This window comes from Eumetopias jubatus, unplaced genomic scaffold (assembly GCF_037043125.1).
Source record: "Eumetopias jubatus isolate StellerSeaLion01/CBP00866 unplaced genomic scaffold, mEumJub1_p1.0 scaffold_9, whole genome shotgun sequence".
NCBI classification, from domain to species: domain Eukaryota; kingdom Metazoa; phylum Chordata; class Mammalia; order Carnivora; family Otariidae; genus Eumetopias; species Eumetopias jubatus.
In genome coordinates, this window is record NW_028274815.1 from 69,604,541 (window position 1) to 69,629,359 (window position 24,819).

At 36.6% G+C, this 24,819-nt stretch overlaps 1 protein-coding gene across 20 annotated transcripts in view; it reads left to right on the forward strand.

Moving 5' to 3' along the window:
* Nucleotides 1–729: 729 nt before the first annotated feature.
* The window catches only part of NRXN1 (neurexin 1), a 1,124,404-nt gene continuing 1,100,314 nt past the window's right edge, over nucleotides 730–24,819 (forward strand). For all 20 annotated transcript variants that reach the window (XM_028103977.1, XM_028103968.2, XM_028103969.2 and 17 more), the window contains exon 1: nucleotides 730–1,501. In XM_028103977.1, coding sequence (XP_027959778.1) covers nucleotides 730–1,501 — 772 coding nt within the window. The remainder of the gene's footprint in view (nucleotides 1,502–24,819) is intronic.

Here is a 24,819-nt window from a genome sequence, read left to right on the forward strand (position 1 = left end):
GTTGGGGAGGGGAAAAAGAGAAGTAAAATCCATCCTGTGAGGCCATGCCTAAGGAATTCTGCATTGGCTACAGTGGTTCAGGAAGTCCATGATATGACAGAAGAAGCAGGCCTTTGAAGCTACTCAGGGGTTAAGTGGTGCCAAAAAGAGGCAAGGAACCTGTCTCTTCCTTCCGGTTTGGGACACCACATCTGGAGGAGAAACACTTGAGGTATCCAAGGATCCTGGTTCATTGCTGGCTTTCTTGTACTTCCCTGAAAAGTATTTGCTTCTTAACAGACTCTAACTGCTTCGCTTTTGCGCGGTACCACTGATGGTACCTGGCAGAAAACAGTATTTGAGGAGTGAAGCATCTCTTGACACCACTGATGCCCTTGAACTAGGTCATCGGACTCAAATGGATAAGTGACTTCCCTTGACCTTCTGTTAACGCCTTTTCCAGAACGTTGCTTCCAAAGTGTATCCTCCCTTTGGTCTGGAAGATCTGCTGCTGCCCTGTACCACTGGGGTCTACGTTTTCCAGTTGGGAGGGGACTATCGGGAGAGAGGGAGGGGTTGCTGGAAGAAGAAGAAGAAAAAAAGAGCTAGATAAAGGAGGGTGCATCCCTCCCCCTCCTGCCCATCCCCTTACCCTACTTGTTTCCGGACCCTTATTTCTACATCACGGTGTCCAGGACCATTTTGACCCTGTCGGCCCCGGCACCCCCCCGCCGCACCCCAGCCCCGAGCATGGGGACGGCGCTTCTCCAGCGCGGGGGCTGCTTTCTCCTGTGCCTCTCGCTGCTGCTCCTGGGCTGCTGGGCAGAGCTGGGCAGCGGGCTGGAGTTCCCGGGCGCTGAGGGCCAGTGGACGCGCTTCCCCAAGTGGAACGCCTGCTGCGAGAGCGAGATGAGCTTCCAGCTCAAGACGCGCAGCGCCCGCGGCCTAGTGCTCTACTTTGACGACGAGGGCTTCTGTGACTTCCTGGAGCTCATTCTGACGCGCGGTGGCCGCCTGCAGCTCAGTTTCTCCATCTTCTGCGCGGAGCCCGCCACGCTCCTGGCTGACACGCCGGTCAACGACGGCGCATGGCACAACGTGCGTATCCGCCGGCAGTTCCGCAACACCACGCTTTTCATCGACCAGGTGGAGGCCAAGTGGGTGGAGGTCAAGTCGAAGCGCAGGGACATGACGGTGTTCAGCGGACTCTTTGTAGGGGGGCTGCCCCCGGAACTGCGAGCCGCGGCGCTCAAGCTGACGCTGGCCTCTGTGAGGGAGCGAGAGCCCTTTAAAGGGTGGATTCGCGACGTGAGGGTCAACTCCTCCCAGGCCCTGCCGGTGGACAGCGGCGAGGTGAAGCTGGACGACGAGCTGCCCAATAGCGGTGGGGGGAGCCCGTGCGAGGCGGGTGAGGAGGGCGAGGGCGGGGTGTGCCTCAACGGAGGCGTGTGCTCCGTGGTGGACGACCAGGCAGTGTGCGACTGCTCGCGAACCGGCTTCCGCGGCAAGGACTGCAGCCAAGGTAAGGCCCGACGCCTGACCCACCGGGCGCCTCGGCCTGGGCAGGGCGCGGGGAGGCAGGGCGAGGCAGGCGGGGTCGGCTGGTGCATGGGGTCTTCCTTCTCTGGGCAGTGTGTTTCAGCTAGTTTCAAGGGGAAGACCTGTTTGTGGAGTCTCTGCCTTACCACCTCCCACAGCTCCTCTTCTGGCATCCTCTTAATGGTTGGGCAGCCCCATTTCCAGGTTCAGATTTCTCCTGGGAACCCTTGGTGCCAACCCCAATTACTTCCCAGTGGCGAGTAGAATGACTTCTCCACTTCAGATTCCTCGGGTTCTTTGTCAGGCCGCTCCCTAACTTCACTGGGCCATGGCCCGCCTGAATAACCGCTGTGCTTTCCTCTACCACCTCTAAGTCTGTAACACACAGATGTTCCCCCTAAGATGCAGACAAGCATCTAGAAGATTGGGCACACATTTGGTGAAGAAGGAAGTGCGGGAGAGGTCCGCTATGGTTGAAAATCTCCACGTTTGTTATTCATGGTAAAGGACAGAAGGGGAACAGGATTCATAGGACCTGTTTTGCCTTTTATAAATAAAGTCCTGCTCCTGGTTATGGAAAAAGGGGGCCATGGGAGGGGGCACATGTGAAGGTTTTCTGGATTAGAAGGAGACGGGTTCTTGGAATTAATGTTAGTTTCTGTGGTTATGTCCAAGTCCAACATTTGTCAGTTTAGGGAAAAGTATGTGATTTTTCTGTGATTTCTTGAAGTGAAAGACAGGTCAGCTAATATTTAGAAATGTTAGAGATTAAATAACGTATTTCTTAATTAGCAAATGTCTTGGAAAGATAAATAACAGAAATTTAGACGTTGTTGGACTGGGAAGCTTCTGTAGGCTAATAAACAGGGGATGCATATGAAGGATTGCAAGAGATTTTTCTGAGTACATTTAGCTAATGATATTTATCTGAGTAGTGGAGGCCAATCTGTAATTTCTGTTGTTTTTAAGGATTGAAAGTGTGGAATGAAAAAAAAAATCATACCTAAGTTTTATTTTCTCCCTTTAATAAATAAAATTCAGTCATTCATGTGTCTCCAATATTGTTACATGACAATGACCACGGAAAAATATTGTATAAATACCGAAAAGCCTAGGAACAGAAAGTGACTGATGTGGAAAAGATGAAGCATGGATATATCTGTGGCTGAGCGGGAGAGGTGTCAGGGTTTAAAGTAGATAGCGTATGGGTCAAATCAAGACAGCACAGGATAAATGACATTTACAGCTGCAGATGTTTTTAAAAAGATGAATTATTAAATCTGATTTTGAAAGCTGTGAGGACAAAAGCTCAATGTGTGGCTGAATTTTATTGTATAATGTCTCTTTTTTTTTTTTTTTTGCTGACACTGCTAAGAGGAACTAACCCTTGTAAATTTTATTAGACTTGGCAGTTCTCTCTCATCTGACCTGAAGAGAAATGAAGACTTGATAAAATTTGTAACTGTTTAAATAGCAAAGGGAGTTTGTTAGGAAGAAAAAAGCTGGTCATCAAAAAAAGAAGAGTTCTGTAGCCTTTATGGGTTTATGGAAAAAAGAAAGTAAAAGGTTATTTTATTATTCTCTCCTTTCATGAAGGTTTTTGTTTTTATTATGTTTGGCTTAAGTAATTATAGAAGACTATGTCTTCCACGGCCTATACTACACTTCAGCTTGGCCAGTAAATTTCCATGGATTTAGTACCAGGCTTTATAGTTAGGTTTTACAAGAATAAAACAGAACATGTTTTTCCTCTCCCATATCTAATTTAATTGTAAATCTTGAATGAAATATCAGGTACATATGATGATTTGCTATATTATAATTTGGAGCTCCATACCTCTGCACTGATTAATAGAAATACATTTTTAAAAATGAACATTATTTTATGGGAAAAATTGCTCTACATATCCCAATGCCACTTTAAAATACAGAGCAGACAATTTAATGAAGGACATATGAGATATAACTTCCTTCCTTAAATTAGGAAACAAATACGACACAATGACAGCTTGTTCTGTGTGGGAGAGTGTTTTAAATTAAAATTTTTATTTTCTTGTGCATTTTAAATGTAGGGATCCAGGGATCATGCATAATCAGGAATGCTTAAGAGTGGAGAAAGATGGCAAAAGTAATATGTTGAAGAGAAGCAGAATTAGATGTTTCTGAAATGCATTTTATTTTGCCAGTGGATAGGCTCTTTCCATAAGAGGAAGAATTTGGAATTACCAAGATACATAATTGAACAATATAGTACCTGATGCTTAAGGTAATTCAATTCGGAAAAGAAAATCCATCGGGATGGTTCTGGAGCATTGATTCGTTTTGAAAATTTGATCTGAAAACGGAGTGCAAAGATCACCACTAGTCATGAAAGGAAAACAAAAGGCTGGATTCTTTTGATTATCATAGAAATGGGGGATGGAGTGATAAAGGCAGAGTCGATCTGCCCAGAAGAATGGGCTCCAGTTTATGTGTTTTTCTCTATTTCATATGTGTCAAGTGACTGTTAAATAATTAATTGAGAATGGATGCCTCTCCCAACACCAATCATGTATTGATGGCCAGGGATAGATAGTTTCTATTCAGATGAAGTATGAGCAGAGCCCTGCCTCTAGCCAGTATTTACACTGAATGCCACATTCTTTTTAAAAACTAATTTAAAAACAAATCCACATTTGTTAGAGAAAATTTAGGGAAAAAAATTAACAGCAAACATTAAACAAGATTCAAATCACATCTAGTTCTAACCACAATTTCTTTTTTAACTTAATAAAGTCTAATATTATTTAGTTTCCTTCATATTAAAAATACAGTAAGAACTACTAAAAATGACAATAATCAAATTCTTTCTTTATTTTTCTGGCCCAGAATGAATGCAACAACTTCTGCATCTATGGTTTTCTAGAATATTTTTATTTAATGAGCTCAGTTTCATCCTTACTGTAATTTATTCAAGCCTAGCAAGTTTTATTTATTTATTTATTTATTTATTTATTTATTTATTTATTTATTTATGTGGTGATGGCAATAGAACACAAGAAAGGTTATGTGTCATGACCAGGTTAGTGGCAGAGCTCACATACAAGTGTAGGCACTCTCATTCTCGAGCCCTGTATTAACTTTTCCGCTGAATAGGATTTCCATTTTACGAGTAAGGATATTTTTTCACGTTTGGGTATTATTCAAGAGAAAAAAATTATGTATAAATGGCTGATGGAATAGGACTAACCTATGTATCACTTAAGTTCTTTGACCTGAAAATGAGCCTCAGAACTCCAGTATCCAAGAATGTCATCTTTCCTGAATGATGGATGCTTATGGGGTACATAGCTTTTTCAGTGATTCGTACTCATCTAAGTGCCCCAGGACCATTATTACTTAATAAGTTTCTACTTAAGAGGACTAATAGTTTCTCAGCAGCTTAAAAGAATTAGTGAATTCCATGGCTGTCCAGCTTAAAAATGAGAATAAAAGGCTGATCAATGAGAAGTGAAGTTATACTTTTAAAAATGATTTCCAGGTTTCATGCATTTTACGGTCACTTATATTAAAATTTCATCCTAGACTCTGGAGTGTCAGTTTTATTTACTTTCTCTATTTAAATTTTTAGCATAAATTTACATATATGCCAGTGAAATCATGTTCCAGTTTTGGATACCTTTAGATGAAATGTGATAATAAACTGATTAAAAAAATAAGAAAGGACTAATACTATATAATATTTATGTTATTCTTAGCTGTATTGTGAGAATCAGCACCCTGAGCTACACTGGTTCCTGAAAAACAGCCAGTGACCACATTCTGTATTCTTTTCTCAATAAACATTCAGTGGCCACACTGCATGCAGGGTTAACTCCTATAAATAGTCATTGAAAATTAAGTATCATAGATACTTATGTTTTGTTTTATTCTGGAGATATAAAGCTGCTGTTTGAACTTTCTTTGCAAACTGTTTTTTCAATAAGTGCACGCGTGTATTTGATATAATTCAGAATAAATCATTTTTGCATTCTAAAGTTTTGAGTTCATGCTCCCTTAAGCACATATTCTAAAAGTTTGGAGTTTGTTGTACAAAACAATATTATGCAAACCTCATATACTTTTTTCTTGTGCACTTATGTATAATTTTATGGCTCAGTCCCTTTTCCATTACTCAAAACACAGGAATTGGTAAATCTCTTGGTCTTTGCTAAATAGTAAGTCTTAAAATGTCCCACTTAGGTTTTGGAAAAAAAAAAGTTTTTTGGCTAGTTGTATCAGAGCTCTTCAGAAATTGCATGGTTTTTTGTTTGTTTGTTTTGTTTTGTTTTCTTAAGCATAGATTCCATGTGTTTCTACTGGAACATGGGAAGGAGTACAGTGCTCCCTCAAATTCTTTTCTTGCCGTGTTATTTACACAATGCGTGTAAACAGAATGTGGTAAGGTTTTTGAACAACTAAATTCCAGATGTGGCGTTGCCTCTAAATCACTGTTAAAAGTAGAGAAAGATCACTAATGTTTTGTATTTCAGTTTTCAAGTTTGTAAATTGAGAAACACATAATCAGGCAACTAATACATCGTGAACTTCCGCTAACATATTTCAGATTATGAGTAGTTAATAGGGGTAAACTCCCAGAAAAACATGAACTTTGGAAAGAAATATCTAATGGCAGCAGGGTAGATGGCTCTAAAGTGTTGTAAGTGTTAATAGTGAAAATGTTAAACACGTTTCTATAAATCTATGTTGGGGTCATTTTAGATGAAGTTTGGATCATTTATACCCAATAGTGTATATAAGATTTGTTAGAGTTTTCTTATTACGTAGTGATACCTTGGTACAGACAACCTGAGTAAGGAGGGCATTTGTTACCTTGTTCCTTCTTTGTAAAATCTGAACAAATGAAATAAATAACTTAAGGCAGCAGTTAAATGAGTGCATATTATATGATTCTATTTATATGAAGTTCAAAACAGTACAACTAATCTATGGTGATAAAGTTCAGAATGGGGTTACCTTTTAGTGGTATTGACTAGTAGAGGACACTGTGGAAACTTTCACATGGTCTGGGTGATGTTTATATGGGTATATATATTTGTAAAGATTCACTGAACTATATATACACTAAAGATTTATATACATAAAGTACACATAAGTATCTACACATAAGATACTTTATATATGCTCTACTTTAAAAAATATCCTTCAAATTATAAAAGAATGATGCTCAATGAACACATCTAGTGTGTACATATCCATACCCTAAATACATACAAAAATGCACTTTATGAAGGAATTCTTAATGGAAATCCATATTTTAAAATGGTAGGCAAAAGAGTCAAATATTTGTAACATTCCAGTGAGCAAGTATATGTATATATGAGTAAATTTTAAGGGTAAGGAGAGTATTCTGTTTTAAACACCTGTACACCTTTTAACTTGTTTCCAATTTTTGTGCCTTTTGTAATAGAGATAACACATAGATAAAAATAGAGATAACCCAGATAAAATTTGCATCTATTGAACTAAAGTCCTACCAACACATTCAAGCAATATAAGTTTTCCAATTAGGATGATTCAATTACTGGAATTTTAAGTGATTGAATGATCAGTATGTTATAAGAACTCAATAATTTGAAAGAGTGTTGGGGTATTGGAAAAAAAAACATTACCAGTCTAACCATAACTCTCATAATATTCTCTAAATCTACAAATATATGTGATTTCTCCCCCCAAAATATTAGGCATAAAATTATTTCAAAAGGTACACTAGATGTCCCTCCTTTCTTGGTGCCAGAATTTGAATACAATTTTGTGTTTGAATACAATTTGAAATTATTCTGTTTAGAATCATAAGTTACTATAATTATTGTTTAGTGCTTACTGAGTGAAAAGCATTGTACAGCATGCTTTCTCCATCTTAGCCTTATTTATTTTTATAACATCCTACTTGATAGCTTTTATAAAATTCCCATTTTACAGAGGAGAAAATTGTGGATTAGAAAAGCTGCCTTGCCAAAAGTCCCATAGCTCAATGGCAGAGCTGAGATCTGAGCCCAGGTGTGTCCATTGCCTCAGCAGGCAACTCTGTCCATTATATGACATAACCTGTGTGTTTCACTTAATAAACAGCTAATGGATGCTGGGAATTTGTTCTTGAGTTGTCAGCTTGCTGCTGATATGAATGGCTGACTTATAATAAAGGCTTCAGAATTGAAGATTGTGGCAGACCCTTACATTTAGTGCCATTTCCTAATGTCATGATAATAAAGAAACAGAATAGCTTGTCAGAATTCATTGCACTTTGTTTCTGTAACACTTGCTTATTTGCTGCTTTTGTTGACCTTCTATTAATATTATGCTTAAAGGGTTGATTTTACTTTAATGTAACTAGAAGTAAAGCCCTAGTATATTGCATCTGAAGAATTACAGTTCTTAATCTCCTGAATGAAAATACTTAGTTTTCACAAAACAAGCAACACAGACTTTACATCTGCTTCAGAGTCTGGGAGATAACATTATTGAAATTATCAAAGTCCATGGTGATTTAGGACAAGTACAAAGATCTATCCCCATCACATAAGTAGACACTTAAACTTGCTGAGTTAGAACATGGTCCTGCTGAAGGTTTAGATGATGGTACACTGGGCACTTAATTGAAATTACATAATGAGAAAGGTAGTGTCTCTTTTTGGATGAGTTTGGCTTCCCAGCACATTGCCTAAAACTGAATTGAGGAGCGGTTCTTAGAGTTAGAAAGATGTATTCCCTATGCTGTTTCTGGTATATATGAGATGCTATTATTGGACAGAAGTGGGAGGAGAACAAGACTGACCTGGCAAGCCAAAGTGCTGACCTGGACTCCTGTCTAGTAACTTGTGCTCAAAACTGTCTGGACTGTAATTAGAAATACACTGACGCCACATTACAGGAACCAGTGTGACTCCAAATGGCGCTTTCTTAGGTTGGTCCCCAGGAGGGACCTCGTGGTTCAAAAGTTAGAGGAGGGGCTGCCAAAAAGAACAGTTGCTTCACGAGCACCCTAACATCAGGCGGGGCTTTCTACATTTAATTATAGACGTAATGAATTCTGTGTGGATGACATTCTATAACAGAAACAACACTGATCACAGTTTAGGAGCTGCTGTTGTGGGTGACCTAACAAGACTGGGCCTTGTACGTGGAACCAGCTAAGTTTAAGTGTTACTCAGACATTGCTGGATTCAGCAGAATCAACTGCCCCAGCCCAGCAGAGGCAAGGAAATTAAAGACTCATGTTCTTCTTCTAAGTAATGATGTTTCCCTGTAATTAAGAGGAATTGCTGCCATAGGGAAGATACTCCTTTTCAGCTTAGACTCCTTATCTGAATGTAGCACTGTTTTTTTTTCAGCAAATAATGGGATTATTTATTTAAAGTTGTTACATGTGAAGCGTAAGGGACTAAATGTTTAATTTATACAACTGAAAACATTGTAAAAATAGGAAGTAATATATTGTACTTCATGATCCAAATGCACAAGTAAATGTTTAAGACAATACTTTTATGAACCCCTATTTTAAAGATTGGGTCAACTTCCTGCGGCAAAGAGTACTAAGATTTTTAAAGTGGTGAAAACGTGTACTTTTCATATATAAATGATTGTGTGTATGCATATAAGTGCAGAGATATATACAAAAATATGACATATATAAGAAAATTATATAATAGAAGCAGAGAAGGATTTTTTTAAAGTCCTTGAAATCATGTTAAAATAAAATCTCCACAAATATACTGGTGAAACATGTCATTAAAATATAATGTCTTTATGATTTAAAATAGTCTATGTAATATATATTTTTTTCTACACAAGACCTTAAAAACCTAAAAAGTCTATGCTTATAGTAAAACAAATGACCTTCCGTGATCAGGCATGGGATTCGAGATTTTGAAGTTTCTACAAAGTACCATTTTCATATTATTGATTGACAACATCCTAACTATTCCTGGGGGTTATATGAAAATCTAACCATATTAAGTCTTGCTCTAGGATTGTTCTGACAGTTACCAAGAGTAATTTGCTTTGATGGAACTTTATCATTATTAAATAATTATAGTTTTTATTTAACTATTTATTGGAATGAGACATAATTACGTTCAAACACATGAAAAAAATTAGGCTAATATTAATAATGACATTTAAAACTTTTATCCATAAGAAAACTAGGGGGGTTAAACTTATTTAATGAGCTCCCAGTGCGTTCAAAATAAGCCAACCACCACAGGGATATTTTGAAAGAGAGATTTAGGTAAAAAAAAAAAAATAGCTCCCAAATCTCTTTTACCAGAGTAGTTGGAGGATCTATAAGAATTTTAGTTTTTAATATTTAAAGGAATCGTGTAAGTTTCAGAACATGCCTTGATGGTCAGTTTCTATCATTATATAAGAATTTTTGGATGCATACATCATTAATTTTCCTCTGGCCACTTCAACCTTTGTTTAGATTAGAATGGTAGAATTAAAATAATGTGGCTTTTCTGTTTCTATCACAGTTTCTATTTTTTGGCTTCAAATAACATTTAAAGTTGTTTTTTTTTATTGTTGCTGATTTTTTTTTCACTTGAATTTCATCCATTGTTTACTCTCTACTCTCGACATTGATTTCCTTCATAAAAACACAGGGAGAGGTAGAGCTTCAAGAATTAGAGTAATTCTTCATCGGGGAATGGCACTCCTCTATGACTGTAGCCGAGAGCTATGCGCTTTCCCAGAGGTCATTAGAAATAAAGAATGATGGGCACCTCCCCTTCCCCTAGACCCAAGATGTTATCCATCCTGGACAAAGTCCTTATTTGTATGACACAGAAAATGCTGTGTTTCATCCTCAATAGAAGCAATAAAGATTTGGATTGGGGCCAAAGATACAATCCTGTAGTGTCTTCCGCCCACAAAGGATGGAGGATGGAAGGATGATGAGGCCTCAGGGAAGCTGTGGAGCTTAAGATGTGTAATAATTGAGAAAATGAGGCTAAAGACTGAAAGAGGAACAGGAAATAGGAGAAAAGAAGATGATTGGGGGAGAAAATGAGTGCTGGAGAAGGTAAATCGAGAGAGAGAGAGAGAGAGAGAGAGAGAGCCAAATTTGAAAGAACCAGAACACTAAGAACTGGTGGATTAAACTAAGAAAAATCACATACCTGGTTAGTGGAAGAGGGGACTAGAACATGAATTTCTTGACTTCTAGCCCTAAGATTGCGCTGGAGAGCTAGGAGGAAGAAAAAGACAAGGACAAATACATTATTGTCTAAAATTTTAGTCACATAAAATATCATTCTTTAGTAGGTTCTGACAGTATGTCATTGGACTTTGTCCTACTAACAACAGGAACAGCAATAGCAAAACCCTGTGCCAGGCACTATTTTAAGCTCTTTATACACACTAATTCATTTAATCCTCCCACAACCCTATAAAGTAGGTGTGATTTCCTCCAATTTACAGCTGAGAAAACTGAGGCACAGAGAGAGTTTTAAAATTTCTCATTTCACATCCTGGGAAATTGCAAAGCTGGCGTTCATACCAAGGCTTTGAGACCTCCTGAGGATGTGCCCTGAACTTGCAATTCCTTCTTTTTTAATGATAACTGAATGTACATCTTCCGCACTCTCTTTCACCAATAGAATCTGCCCTGTGTCTAAACAACGCCCGTATAAACTAATGCAATTTCATTTTCTCTCCCTCTCAGTATTCCATCTAAGTGTTTAATAACTTTTGCTGGGCAGAATTTCTTCTTTAAATTTAATGAAAATCCTTTCTCTGCTGACATAAATTAATTTCTTCTTGTTATGTCCTCAGTGGAAATAAAATTCATGTAGTCAATATCCCCTTAAATTATCTTTATCTGCTTAAGAGAAAGAGTGCTGTCTTCACTGAACTAAAAGTGTTGTAGATCCCCTTTCTGTGAAACTGATCTGACATTCAGCCTCCTTGCCCTAATAGCCACCTGCTTTATTTATGTTACTCACTTGGTTTCCTCCCCTCACTAATGCTCCCCCAATGCTTAGTTAGTTCCTCAGACCTGGGACAGCCCTCCCCTCCGTTCATCACATGCTGCACTTTTGGTGACTCCCTAACCTTTCCTTTTGCTCCTATGTGGCTTACTAATTTCCCATTATATCTTGAAAATATCAAGATACGTATATATATATATATATATATATACGTATCTTGGGCAGAGGCTTTCTAAAGTCCTCAGTAGGTGGTTGTTATTTGGCAGTTTTTAAGAAAACCTGCCTCTTACTAGTGTCTGTAGATCAGGCAGTCTAGAATTGTGTAAAGGGAAAAGTCTTGATAGCATTGCATTTGTTAGCAGGAAAAGTAGGCCAGAAAAATATGAGTTGACAAACAGAAAAAAGAATTTGGACTAAAGAGAACTGGCAGCAGTTGTCTCGTCCACAGAGGACTACACAGTGGAAATGGATTTAACAAGAGTGTGTTGATTTAGGCCTAAGGAAAGAGAAAACAGCATTTGCTTGTAATTCTAGTATAAATGTGAGAACAGGCTAGCAGAAGTGATGGGTGAATCTCTATTCCTGGAGATCCTTAACAATAGCTTAGATACACAACTGCCAGTTTTAAATTGCTTAGGATTTCCCTTTTTCTGGTCAGAGGCTTGGACTAAATGGCCTTCAGAATACATTTTCAGCTCTTATATCAGTTATGTAAATAATCAAACTTTTGGGAAAACATTTAACACACAAATTTCTCAAATATGAGATGGAAATAGCCCCAAACAATCCTCCCCCCTCCAAAAAAAAGCCCACATTATCCACTGGTGGGGAAAAAAAAAGCAAGCAAACGGAAAAAAACTACTTTAAAAAGTATCTGAAATTATAATTCACAGGTGCATTTGGATAAAATATGGCATCAACTGCCACAAGAGAACTTAGTTCATGAATTACTTCCCAGTTGCCTTAACTTGTTGTTGCTGCACATAGCTGTCTCTGGAATGCACTCTGGGCAAGTTCTTTGCCTACATGCTTGTGTTTGCCTTGAGCCAGCTGCCCTTGTCGTCCTCGTTACACAGTGGACTGCCCCAGTTTCATGTTTCCTTGAGTGTGTTTGAGCTCGAGTTACAGCTGCTGCCTGTGTCTCAACTCAGTTCACACTTCTGCTTGTTCATTGTGCCTTCTCTAGGGTTTCCTCCCCAAACTGAACCCACCCCCACCAGGTGTGGTGCTCCTGCCCTGCTACCCAAGTTTGGGCAGCATAGCCATGTGACGCCCTCCTGTATCTGTCCTTTTCTATTCTGTGTCAATTGCTCTTTCTCTCGGAAACATAGCTTTGGACAGAAGGGGTTTTGGCACTGGTGTGAATTCTTCCTGGAGGAAAATGGGATGCGAAGGTTGAAAAATAATTTTTTATTTAAAAACAAAACAAAGAAAATAAAACCAAAATAACCACAACATTAAAAAACACGTATTCATGGGTACTCTGTAATGTGCATGGTTTCTCAGTACAACAGGTTGCACAAACCAGAAATCTAGTCTCATCTTTGAGTCCTATGTTTTTTGCCCATTCATCATTCCCAAAACACTAAAGCTGTTCTACACATCCTGAGACCTTAGCACCTATGTAGTTGTTCCCATCTGTGTTCTCAGTGCTCTCGAAGACAAAATTTGGAAGCACAAATGAAAGTGTTGAAACCTAAATACAGGTATAAAATATTCAGGATCAAAAATATGAATAAAACTTACTATCTGGTGGTTAACATAACCATAAAAAATAAAAAATAACTTACTATCAATCACAGTGTATGAAGACCTATAACAGGGTGCACATGTGTGCCATTTAGTGATATCCTTGGTTGTAAAAATGAGCCTTACTTTTGAAAAACCTGTGTATGGTGGTGTGCCTATAAAGAGTGACAAACATGTGGATCCTTTTAAAAATTATAGTTAATGGATTGTTTCACACTTTCAATTTGGTTACCATAATTTCAAATTACTCCAATCACTGGATTTTTCCATATCACAAGAAAACAGTTTGTGGTGAGTCATTAGGTAGTTACAGAGGATAAGTAGAGAAAGCATCAGATTAACAAATACTTGTTTTGGCATAAACTGAACAAGGGAAACTTGTTATTTTATCTTTTGGTGAAATACTATGTTTTGGTTCACCACTGGTCTAAGAATTCAAAGGGAAGGAAGTCATGTTCTAGTGGAGCAGGCCGGCAGATACATGCCTGATTGCATAAATTTGTTGCATGAAAGCAATAAATGCTGTCACAGGTGTGAGCAGATAGAGTCATGTGCTCTCAGTGACCAACTTCACTGGATTCTACTGATACACTGTTTCAGCCTCTCCTGTTCACCCATCAGGATTGTTGTTATAATTTTTACCACTTTTCCTAATCCCAAGCACTACTCCTCATTTCCCCACCCAAAGCCATTCTTCTCTACTACTGGGATGATCCTTTAAAAATAATATTTCTCCCTTGGTTTAAGGATTAAGGAGAAAGCACACATTCTTAAGAATGGCAAGCAAGCACTTTTTAAAATCTGTGTCTGATCTTTCCAGTCTCATTTCTTACCACTTTCTCCCAACAGAAACCTTGTGACGTAAGCCAACATTATTTGTATTATGAATAATGACTGCATTTAGATGTCTTAGAGCCCTTTCTAGTGCTATTCTCTCTGGAGCAAAAGCCTTCTGTCCACCCTGAGTGAAGTTCTACCCATCATTCATGACTCATCTAAAAGATCTTTCTGAAATTCTCCTGGACGTTCTTCCCTGGCCCTCCTACAGAGCAAATGTTGGCTTTGAGCAGATCTTTGTTCATATAGTATTGCACTCAACACATTTTATTATCGTTATTTAACATCCCACCATATCTCTTCATGTGATTCTAAGTCCCTGGGGGGAGCAGTCATACTCCCGTTTATTACTCTATTATATAAGTAAGAGCCAGCAGACTAGCCCATAGTAGGAGCTCAATAAATGTTAGTAAATTTAATCAAGTTCAAGATTTTAAGAAGAAAATATTAAAGATAATGGTCCGAGAAAACAAATAAGCAGTTCTTTAAAAGAGAAATACAGTAAGCCAATATGTATAAGAAAAGAGACTTGATCTCAGTAAGTAAAGCAAAATAAATTAAAATGAGGTTATTATTTCTTAGCTGATTGAAATTAAAGAGCACGATTGTACACAGTGTTGACAGATGTGGCAATTACAAGCACTCTTATGCTCTTGTACATCTTTGGTTGGAGTGTGAGTTACTACAGCTGTTTTTAGGGGCAACTTAACAGTAGCCATGACAATTTTAAATGTGTGTATCTTTTAACACGGCAGTTCCCCTTGTAGGAATTTTTTTAACAGAACTACGTGAACAAGTCTCAGAAATGTATTATTGCTGATACATATTGCCGTTGTCTGTAATTGTAAAAACAAATAGCGGAATCAACTCAACTATTAATTAACATGTAATTAGCTAACTAACTAGACATCGGTAGACCCATATATAATGCCTCATGGCATAATATAAATGAGATATGTCTGTATAAACTAGGATGAAATATGTTAAAATATATTGTTTTGTAAACACAATCAAATTGCAAATATATATATATTTGCATATTGCATACATATACATATATATGTATGTTTTTATGTAAAAAAGTAAATAACTTGTAAAGATCAGATGTTTCACTGTCTTCACAGAGGGAGGAAAGAAAAAAATCTAAATTGCTGTAAGATAAATATATTTGCAAGTACTAAAACTAGATTAACAAAGGATGTTGGTGACTCTCCATCTTGAGGGATTTTCAGTAAGATTTTGAAATGTCAAACTATTTGTCCATTTCAGAAGATCAGACTCACTATATGACTTACCAAGGATTTGTATTATCACTCTAGATTGAACATTCTGTTGTAGAAATAAAAACAGAATGTTCATGTTGTCAGAACAAAATATGACATTAACCTTGCAGGATATATTCTGAAAGAATATCATAAAAGAGAGAACTACAGCATTTAAATCCTGTATAATTCCAAAGATTGAATGATTGATTGATTGATTGATTATTTGTTTATTTACTTATTTAACTTGTACCCATTTGTCAGGATATATGATCACTCTCCTTGCACTTAATAGAGGGGTCCTGATAAGGTGCAGGGTCTGGAAGCAGATGTAATATTTCTTCTCAGCAGAGTGATTTCTGTTAATGTTCCATTTACAATATCTCCCCCTGCCCTCAATTTCTCCAAATAAAACTTGAGAGATGGCTGAATAAGTCAGTGCTGTGTCTCAAATTGGCTTCATAGTCAAGTGTATTATCATTCTTGTAATATTTTCTCTTCCTAATGGAACTTCTAGAAACATCTGAGAAGTTCCAAATGACTGACAAGGCTTTCCTGCTTTACTTCATACATGTGTATGTTATCAATAATTACTTAGTTGACTCTTTAATTTGTCTAAATTTGTGCAGGCATAATGGAAACTGACAATGCAATTTTCCATTGAAAATTATAAATAGATGACTTAAGCTGAGCAATTCACCTCCTTCCTATTCCTTTTGTACAGATATGCTACACCAGGATGCCTATACTTTGAAAATAGCTCATCTATATTCATTCAACCATGCATGTAAATTGATTTGCATGCTCATTTTGCAGTTTCCAAATATGCATTTGTTGCATAAAGTTTTTCATATCTAACCCAAAATGATTCTTTTACCTCTTCCTCAAAGATTTAGCTGGCATGAGCCAACACACAGGCTATTCAGGTGCTTGTGCAACTAAATTTCTATAGAAAATGCTAAAAGCCTGTAGAGGAAAGACTTAGATCTTTCCATTAGTCATAATTTCTAGCTTAGATCTGGCCCTTATGGGTCACCTCCTTGAAATTATTGAGAGCAAGATTGGAATTAAGTGGCAAGAATTTATTCAGATATCCAGGTTATTTACCAACTCATGATTTCAATAGGAACTAAAGATATTTGGTAGAATGATTAATTGGTGGATTGCATTTTTTTTTTTTTTTTTTGCTTTCTCACCAACTAGCTATGCCTTATTGGACATTGGTTTCCTTTCACTGTCTATCTCTGATTTTCCCAGTTAAAACAAAAACATAAACACAAACTAAAGTTAAAACAATAATGTGATTTACCTCCACAAAAAATCCTAATATTGTTATTAAATTAAAGGCAAATCTCTAGAAAAATGTAAGTATCCAAGTACAAGTTTTAAAAAAATCTAACAAAATGTTTTGTGACTGTGACCACTTATAAAGTGTTAAAATACTTCATTGAGAAATCATCATTATTTTGATGACTTTTAGTATTTACTGATAATCTTTATACACAATTTAAAATCATGTGGTATATCAAGTAAAATTAATGTATTTTTAAAATGCCTTGAGTAGCGATGTGTGAGAGGAGGAAGGGATTGATATTTACTGATTGTCTATTATATACTGGTATTATCAATTTTATGTATGTTATCCCATTTAATTTTCACCCCTACAACTAGATTTACTATTTTTGTTTTGCATTTAGCAAAAACACAGTGTCTAAGCAGCAAGGAGAGAATTTGAACATAGGCTTCAAACCCCATAGGCTTCTACAACCCCACGCTTTCTCCCCTGTGTCTTGTGTCTCCACGGTCACCACTCACAGCTTTAGAATAGCTTGTGTAGGTCCTGTGGAGTCATATATACAAATGATCAAGAGTCAACCTCCTCTTTTTGGAGACCATAATAGCGTTTGAGATCCTCTTAAACTTTGAGAGTATTTCTTTTATTTGGAATTTGGTTTTAGCCAATTTGACTTTTGTATTTTTCTTTATACCTCATCTCTTTTATGTATGGATGAATGTATTTCCCAACTAAATGATGTATTGCTGGCCATGATCAAGAAGAAACCTCTAGATATGGTTTCCAAAGACTTTACAGGAAGACTATAGGCAAACCTCAACATACATATGAGTCCCTTGTTTTTGACTCTTATTTTCTCCATCTAATCATTAATATAATATTCCTGATTTTGTTTTTTCCTTCCACTCTGTGAAATAGTAATTATTTTTTCTAGTGTTTCTTTCTCTTTTAAGGCTATATCACTCTGTGATTTTTTTCCTTGATATTTTGGCTTATTTTTCATCATAAAACATTCAAACGATGTACCTACTAAGATGACAAATATTGAAAATAAGGAAATATCCCAGAAAAAATTTTTTCTAACCTCTGCAGACTACTACTCTAAGGATTTGTTCACATTTAGTTAAATATATTTTATGACATTTTATCTGAGAATTTACCGATTTTAAGAAATGAAGACATGTAAAAATGCATTCCGTGAAAATGTTTATTTAATAGTATTACTCTTTTCTCCTTTCAGAACTCTCAGGTGTCAGTAATTCCATAAACATAAAAAAAGAGAATAATATGTAAAACACAGAAAAAGGATATAGGTAAAATATGTTCTTAAGTGCATAGTGGTTAACTATGTATTATGCAAACTTTTCCTACACCCTTAACAATTTCCAGGTAACTTAGTTTGACTTTGGCATTTATTTCAAATTTATTTCTTTATGACTCATAAATAAAGTATATTCCTGGTTTTCCTGTTGTATCACCAAAACTTCTGTAGATAATTCAGAAATTATAGTGCAATACATTTTTGGCCCTCCTTCGATTCCAAAACTGATAAATGGGTATTGCATCAGTTTTTCTTTGGGCAATAATTTTTTCCTTGATTTCTGTCTATGCATTCCAGAAGTACTTCAGAAAACCCTAGTTTTTACTAATCCTTTGATAATGATATGAAAATATGTCCAATTACATATCAAAACAAATATAGTTTATTACAAAATGGAACTCTGAAATATAAATGGATCAATAGCTATAGCTTATTATAGTGTCTTAAGGTGGTAATCAATGCACCAGAGAGAAATTTTTAAACACTTATGATATTTTAAATGATATTTAAAGTCATTAGGCTTAGACACTGGGGACATATTTGTGATTAGATGTGCCTGGTCACTACTCTTACGGAGTTTATATTTCTGTAGGTGAATATAGAAATATATAAGGTCAACTACAATATAGAATAACCAACACTAATGATAAAGCATATAAAACTCAGACTTAGGAGGTACAGAAGGCCTCCCAAAGGATAAGACAGCTAAGGTGAGACTTGAATGTGGATGGGAGTTAACTAAGGGAACAGAAGGAAAAAGAGAAAGCATGCAAGAAGAGACTGTTCCTCACTTGCAGAACTGAAAATAGTTTAGAATTTATGGTACATAGAGGAAAAATGGTGAAAGTGGTTTAATATAGGCCACAAACTAAGCTGTGCAAATCTTATAAGCTGTATTAAGAGGCTTGTAACTAACCTTTTGACTCAGTGGTAGAGTTAAAAGAACAGGGAGTCATATAAGATTGTAATTTTAGAGAGACTGCTGTGACTACAAAGGTAGATAGATCTTGGATGGAAAGCAGAACTGGAGAAAACTGTGGACTCAAATGAGACAAAGAGGTTCTCGTAAGAAAGGTCTGTGACTGCCACTAGATGGGTACATGTTTGGAAGACTGTCCACTTCCACTGTATCTAGAACCACAACAAAAAGTGTAGGTTTGTTCATGGGAAATAAGGAGAGGCCTAGAGTTGAGTGATTAGGATATGGGTAGGCTAATTGTTGACTTGGGATGGAGAGAATGAGAAATGGAAATGAAAGCGGAGAACGTACAGTGAAATCCAGAGGAAGATGTAGGTTGTAGATCAGTTAACAGAGTCATCAGAGGAAACCAGGAGTGGCGAAATGAACATATCACAGTAAATAAACTGGCTTATTTTTGCAAACAGCTTGTTATAGGCAGACATGCATATTCTAGTAACTATTGGATATGCTTTATCTTTTTTTTTTTTTAAAGATTTTATTTATTTATTTGTCAGAGAGAGGGAGAGAGCACAAGTAGGGGGAGCGGAGAGCAGAGGGAGAAGCAGGCTCCCCACCGAGCAAGGAACCCGATGTGGGTCTTGATCCCAGGACCCTGGGATCATGACCTGAGCCAAAGGCAGCCGCTTAGCTGACTGGAGCCACCTAGGCATTCCTATGCTTTATCTCTTGATGCAAGATTCATTCATTAAGTTTCACCATCCTCTAAAATTAGTATTCCTCAGGACTTTACCCATTCCTTTGATTTGTTTCCATGCTTACAAACCATGCTTTCCTTCTAATCCAGACTTCCCAGTTATCTTGGCATAAGTACTCCTCTAGATGGGTGAAGAAGTGATTCTCCAAGTTTCTGATATCCCTTTAATTTCAAATAATATATTTACATCACAATTTATAGGTGAGGAAAAAAAAAAACAGCAAACTGCTGTACTCCCAAATTTCTTTTTAACAAATGTTTATTTATAAAATCATATACTTTAAAGTTACCTTCATGAAACTTAATTTTCTAAAATGTTCATAAGTTTTAAAATATGCATATTTGTCATGTAATGAAATACCAACTAGGTCAATTACATGTCCAAAGAAAATACAAAATACTGGCAAGATGGAGAGAGAAAGGATGTGGAGCAACCGAAGACAGAAATAACCTGTATTAAAAGCAAATATTTATTTAGTGGCTGGTGTGTCTTTTTTATGCTCTGCATATTTCCTTTGTTTTCTCACCCAGAATCTGTTTATTTATGCTTTTTTTTTTTTTTTGACTTATCTAAGGCTTTGCCTGAGCAGGTATGTAAGCAGCGGTTTGCCTGTTATGTGTCCACCATCCGTGGGGAAATTAGGCAGGTCCTGAGCCAGGGCTTCCTTCCTCCAAATCCAGAAATCTGATAAATGGCTGGGTTTCTTTCAAGTTTTCTTCAAAAACCAAGTGAGGGTCCATCTAGGATTAAGATGGGATGATTAGGAGAAAGGAGATTACTAAAATTAGATTTTAGCAGTTCTGTGAAAAGAAAGCTTAAAACTGTTAAAAAGGTGATGGCTGAAATGGTAAGCAGAGAAGAACGGCCACTACATTCACTAGCTGAAATTGCAAAGTAATGGTATTTTGTTTCCATAACTCCTTTCTTGTTTGGTAACAGTTACAAGAACAGTTACTACTCAACTTCTTTCTTCCTCCTTCCCTTCTTTCTTTTTTATTCTTACCTTTGATAGAAAGATGCATCTTTCTATTTGGCCCATCTATTTTCATTTTGCTCCATGAACAGGAGGACCCCAAGAGGCGAATAAGTTACTTATTTGTGATACATCTAGTTTATCTGATTATATTTTGGGCAGTCTTTCTTTTTTCAGCTAAAATTTTGTCCATGTCTTGTATAGTTACCCCAAATCCTACGTGGAGGTAGACTATAAATAAATCATTTTTTAAAGAGGATATCTTGATGATTAAGTGTGATACTGATTTTTTAGAAAGGAAGTTTTAAGAAAAGCTTTAATAGCCACCATAATTAATCCCTAATCATTTTCTTCTCATTCTGGAATATTGAGTAATTGGAATCATATGTGGACATGACCCGAAATACTGATCTCAGTGGTCTGTATTCTTTATTTTAGATTTGAATATCCTACAGAAGTAATAAATATAATTTAATTAAACATAGGCCTCACATTACTTTAGTAGTGTTATCACAGCTGGCCCATAAATTATAGTTATTCAGGAATTCATTGTTCCTTCAAGACCCTCTATACTTGTATGTTGTTTTACCTTATGAAGGCTGCATGTAATATTGGAAGCTTGAGTGAGCAGAACTTTAGGACACTCCTGGATAGTTATATCTAAAACCTCTCTTCCTCCTCCTTTTTAAAAATCATTAAATTCACCAGTTCCTTCAGCTGAAGGAGCCTATATTTTAATGTTTGAACTCAGTATTAATTTGTCATTAATTTGTCAAGAAGAATTTACTAAACAATGAAAATATGGAAAATATCCAAGCTACAGAATCCATAGAATTTTCGAGTTAAGAGTGACCATGAAGAGTATCTACTACAGTCACTCTGATTTTAGATATGAACAAACTGAGACAAAGAGAAGGTGGAGAACTCTCCAAGTCAAAAAATTAGTTTCATAGCTGGAACAGGAACATGAGCCCAAAATTATTTTCATCATTCCATTTTTAGAAAGCGAAGAAAATAACATTTCAAAAATTATATCTTGTGTATTATCTTATATATATGATGTAATATTTCTGATGATGTATCTCCTTTTGTTCTCTTTTCATTACATTTATGGAAAATTCTTACCTCTGTGTAGCCTGTTTGGGTCACTTCATTCCTAGGTATGCAGAAGAGATTTTTAGATTCATAACAATGCTCTTTATATGCACTGGAAAATGAATGTGTTTTTCTTATGGAAAGTCATTTTAACAAATTTGTCATTATAGGAATCTCTTACTTTGTATTTTGGAACACAAAAGCAGTGGTGTATTACAGCAAATAAGTCAAAACCTTCACAATATGGAGTAAGATTGTATTTTCATGTATTTCAAGGCTTGTCAGTTGATGAAAAGAGTACTTTCCTAGAAACACTATGTTTTAATAGAGCTTCTGGTTGTGTCATAAGAGTTTATTTAGTGTACTGTGTCAGACAACATTTGGGAGATTTTATTAAATGTAAAATTGTATTTTTTCATATCAAGAATGAAATAATGCTGCCTGTCTTAATCAAATGCATGAATGGGGCATAGTTTATTTTATTTCTTATAATGTTTGCTATGCCTAAATTTTGATAAAACAAAGTTCAAAAGTTCTGTCTGAGAGTATTATTTGAAAAAGAAGAAGAAAAAGTATGCCTAATTGATCTCCCTTTAAAGGAGGTTACTGAAACTGGTGTAGGAGATCAAAGCCTAAGTGATTCATTCATTACAATTTTAATAAATGTGTGGATCTGTTTTTATTTTAAGTACAATATAGTGCAATAATGAAATTAAGTTTGCAGATAAAAGACGTGCAGATGCTCTTTTATCAAATTGCTGTTTTGGAAAGGCACCAACAAAATGATGTTCTAAGTTTGACTTTTTGCTCTGGCTTGCATCTGAACTCTTGCTCATTAAAGTTCTAGCAACACAATGCCTTTTCTAGGAAAATGACTTAAACTTTTGTTTGTTTGTTTGCTCTTACTGAATCTACCATTGTGCATATGTGTTTGGAACCATATGGAAGCAGTAAACTTGACTTGAGCTTTACTCTCTTTAGTACCCAAAGCATTCATTAGTCCTGAGGATACATCTAAAACAAAACACAAAACCTACCTATCCAACAAAGATACTATAATCCTCTTTAGGCCTTATCTTACTTTCCAATGTTCCTTTGGCTGTAAGCTCTTTCATCCTTACAAGTTCCAACTATATTGTTCTATGTCTTACTTTCATATTACAATTTGTGCCTGGTCTAATGTATCATAAGTGAGGCCTGTGTTTGATATGGAAACAGGAAAATGGGGGAGTAATTAAGTCATGGATACTATATGTTTTCCATAATTCCTCATCTTTTGTAAGTAATGACCATTGTTTTGGGTTTTTAATTTAACCTGAAATTAAGAAACAAATTGAGTTATTGAATTAAGGTATGATTTTTCCCAAAGTATTTATTTGTAGCATTAAAATTAAGGAAATTGGGAAATTAAAAAAAATACCTTGTCTTCCTTATTTCTACTTCCTTCCTCATTATTTCCATCCTGTACAGGCATCTAGTCCTCAACCATAAAGCCCCATTTCCAAAATATTTTCAAACTGTTTCCAAAAATGGTTGCATGATCTGTTTTCATCTTACTGTTTTTGACTATAAAATAATATTAGCAACTTCAGAGAATGTAGGAATTTAATGAATAATTTGTTCCTTCAAAAAATGTGTTCTTAACTCTTGCTATGTGCTGTTGTAGATGCTGAGCCATATAAAGACAAAACCCTGCTCTTATGGATATGTTCACATAATGCATTCTGATGTCAGAAAACAGCAAGTGCTATGAAGAGCATTAAAGCAGGTTAAAGGGATAGCGAATGGATTAGGGGCATAATTGATTTTAGGTAGGGTAATCATGTTGGGCCTTCTGAGAAGGCGACACCTGATAAACACAAGAAAGAAGCATGCCGTTCTGAGGTTAAAAGCTCTGTTGCAAGTGCGGCAGGTCTGAAGTGGGAATGTGCTTGAATGCTCGTGGGAGAGCATGGAGGCCAGAGGGATTGAACACGGTGAGAAAAGCAGGGATCGGCAGAGAGACTGGTGTGGTGACTGGGAGCCAGATTACATAGAATTTGACAGGCCACAACATGAACTTGAACATGAATTTTATTCTAAACCCAACCAGACACCATTGAAGTATTTGAAAAAGAGGATGATATTTCTGTTTCAGTCCCTTCAGAGAGAATAGATTATAGGGGCCTAAGAGAGGGAGTAGAGGAACCTCATACTGGTCAGATGTGAAGATGGACTGGAGTGGTAGTGGAGAATGTGGGAAGAACTGGTTCATGTTGCTACATGCTTTGAAAGCAGAGTGGACAGAATTTGCTGATGAGATGTAGAGTAGGGTGGAAGTGAAAGGGACATAATTAGAGATGACTCCAAAATGATTGACCAGAGTATCTGGATGACTGGAGGGGCCATTTCCTGAAAGAAGAGACTCTGGAGAAGGGGTGCCGAGCACTGTGTTGCCACCTAAGAGAGATGCAGTAAGCACTGTGTCTTACCCCTCTTACTCTCCCGTAATCTTCCAGCCCCACACAGACACCCTCGGTCCCAGCGATCTTCTATTCCAAACTAAGCTAAGAGAAGGTAAGGGTCCTATCCATCCACAGTATATGCCATGTCATAGGAACTTAATAAATATTTATTGAATAAACAAATGAATAAGTGAGAATGATTATAGTGGACCAAAAAGGATAAGGTAACACAGATTAAAGAATTAGCATGTGGTGTTTGCCTTTCTTCTTCAACTCTGGGTCCTATGCTAGCAAATTGCACAAAGGAGTAATACCAGTGATGGGGATCTATAGGCATGTTGGCAGAATGGTTGAGTCTTCTTCAGGTTATAGCATTTGGAAGCATCCTCTGCTACAACAGTTAAGCTATTGCTACAAGCCTTTTTGCAGAATATGTTTTCAACAAGATAATGGGTATGTTAGTCAATTTTAGTTTTAAAATTTTCCTGGAATCCCTTGCTCTTGTTACCTAGTCCAGACACATTGTATTCACTTATATCCTAAGAATGGTAGTTTCTAACACTTGGCTAATGGCATTTCATTCATTCATGTCTTAATTAATTTTACAAATATATATTGTATTGATAGTGTACTATGTGTGGGAAAGACGGTCCTTGTTTTGAAGGAGTTCCCATTGTGGTAGTT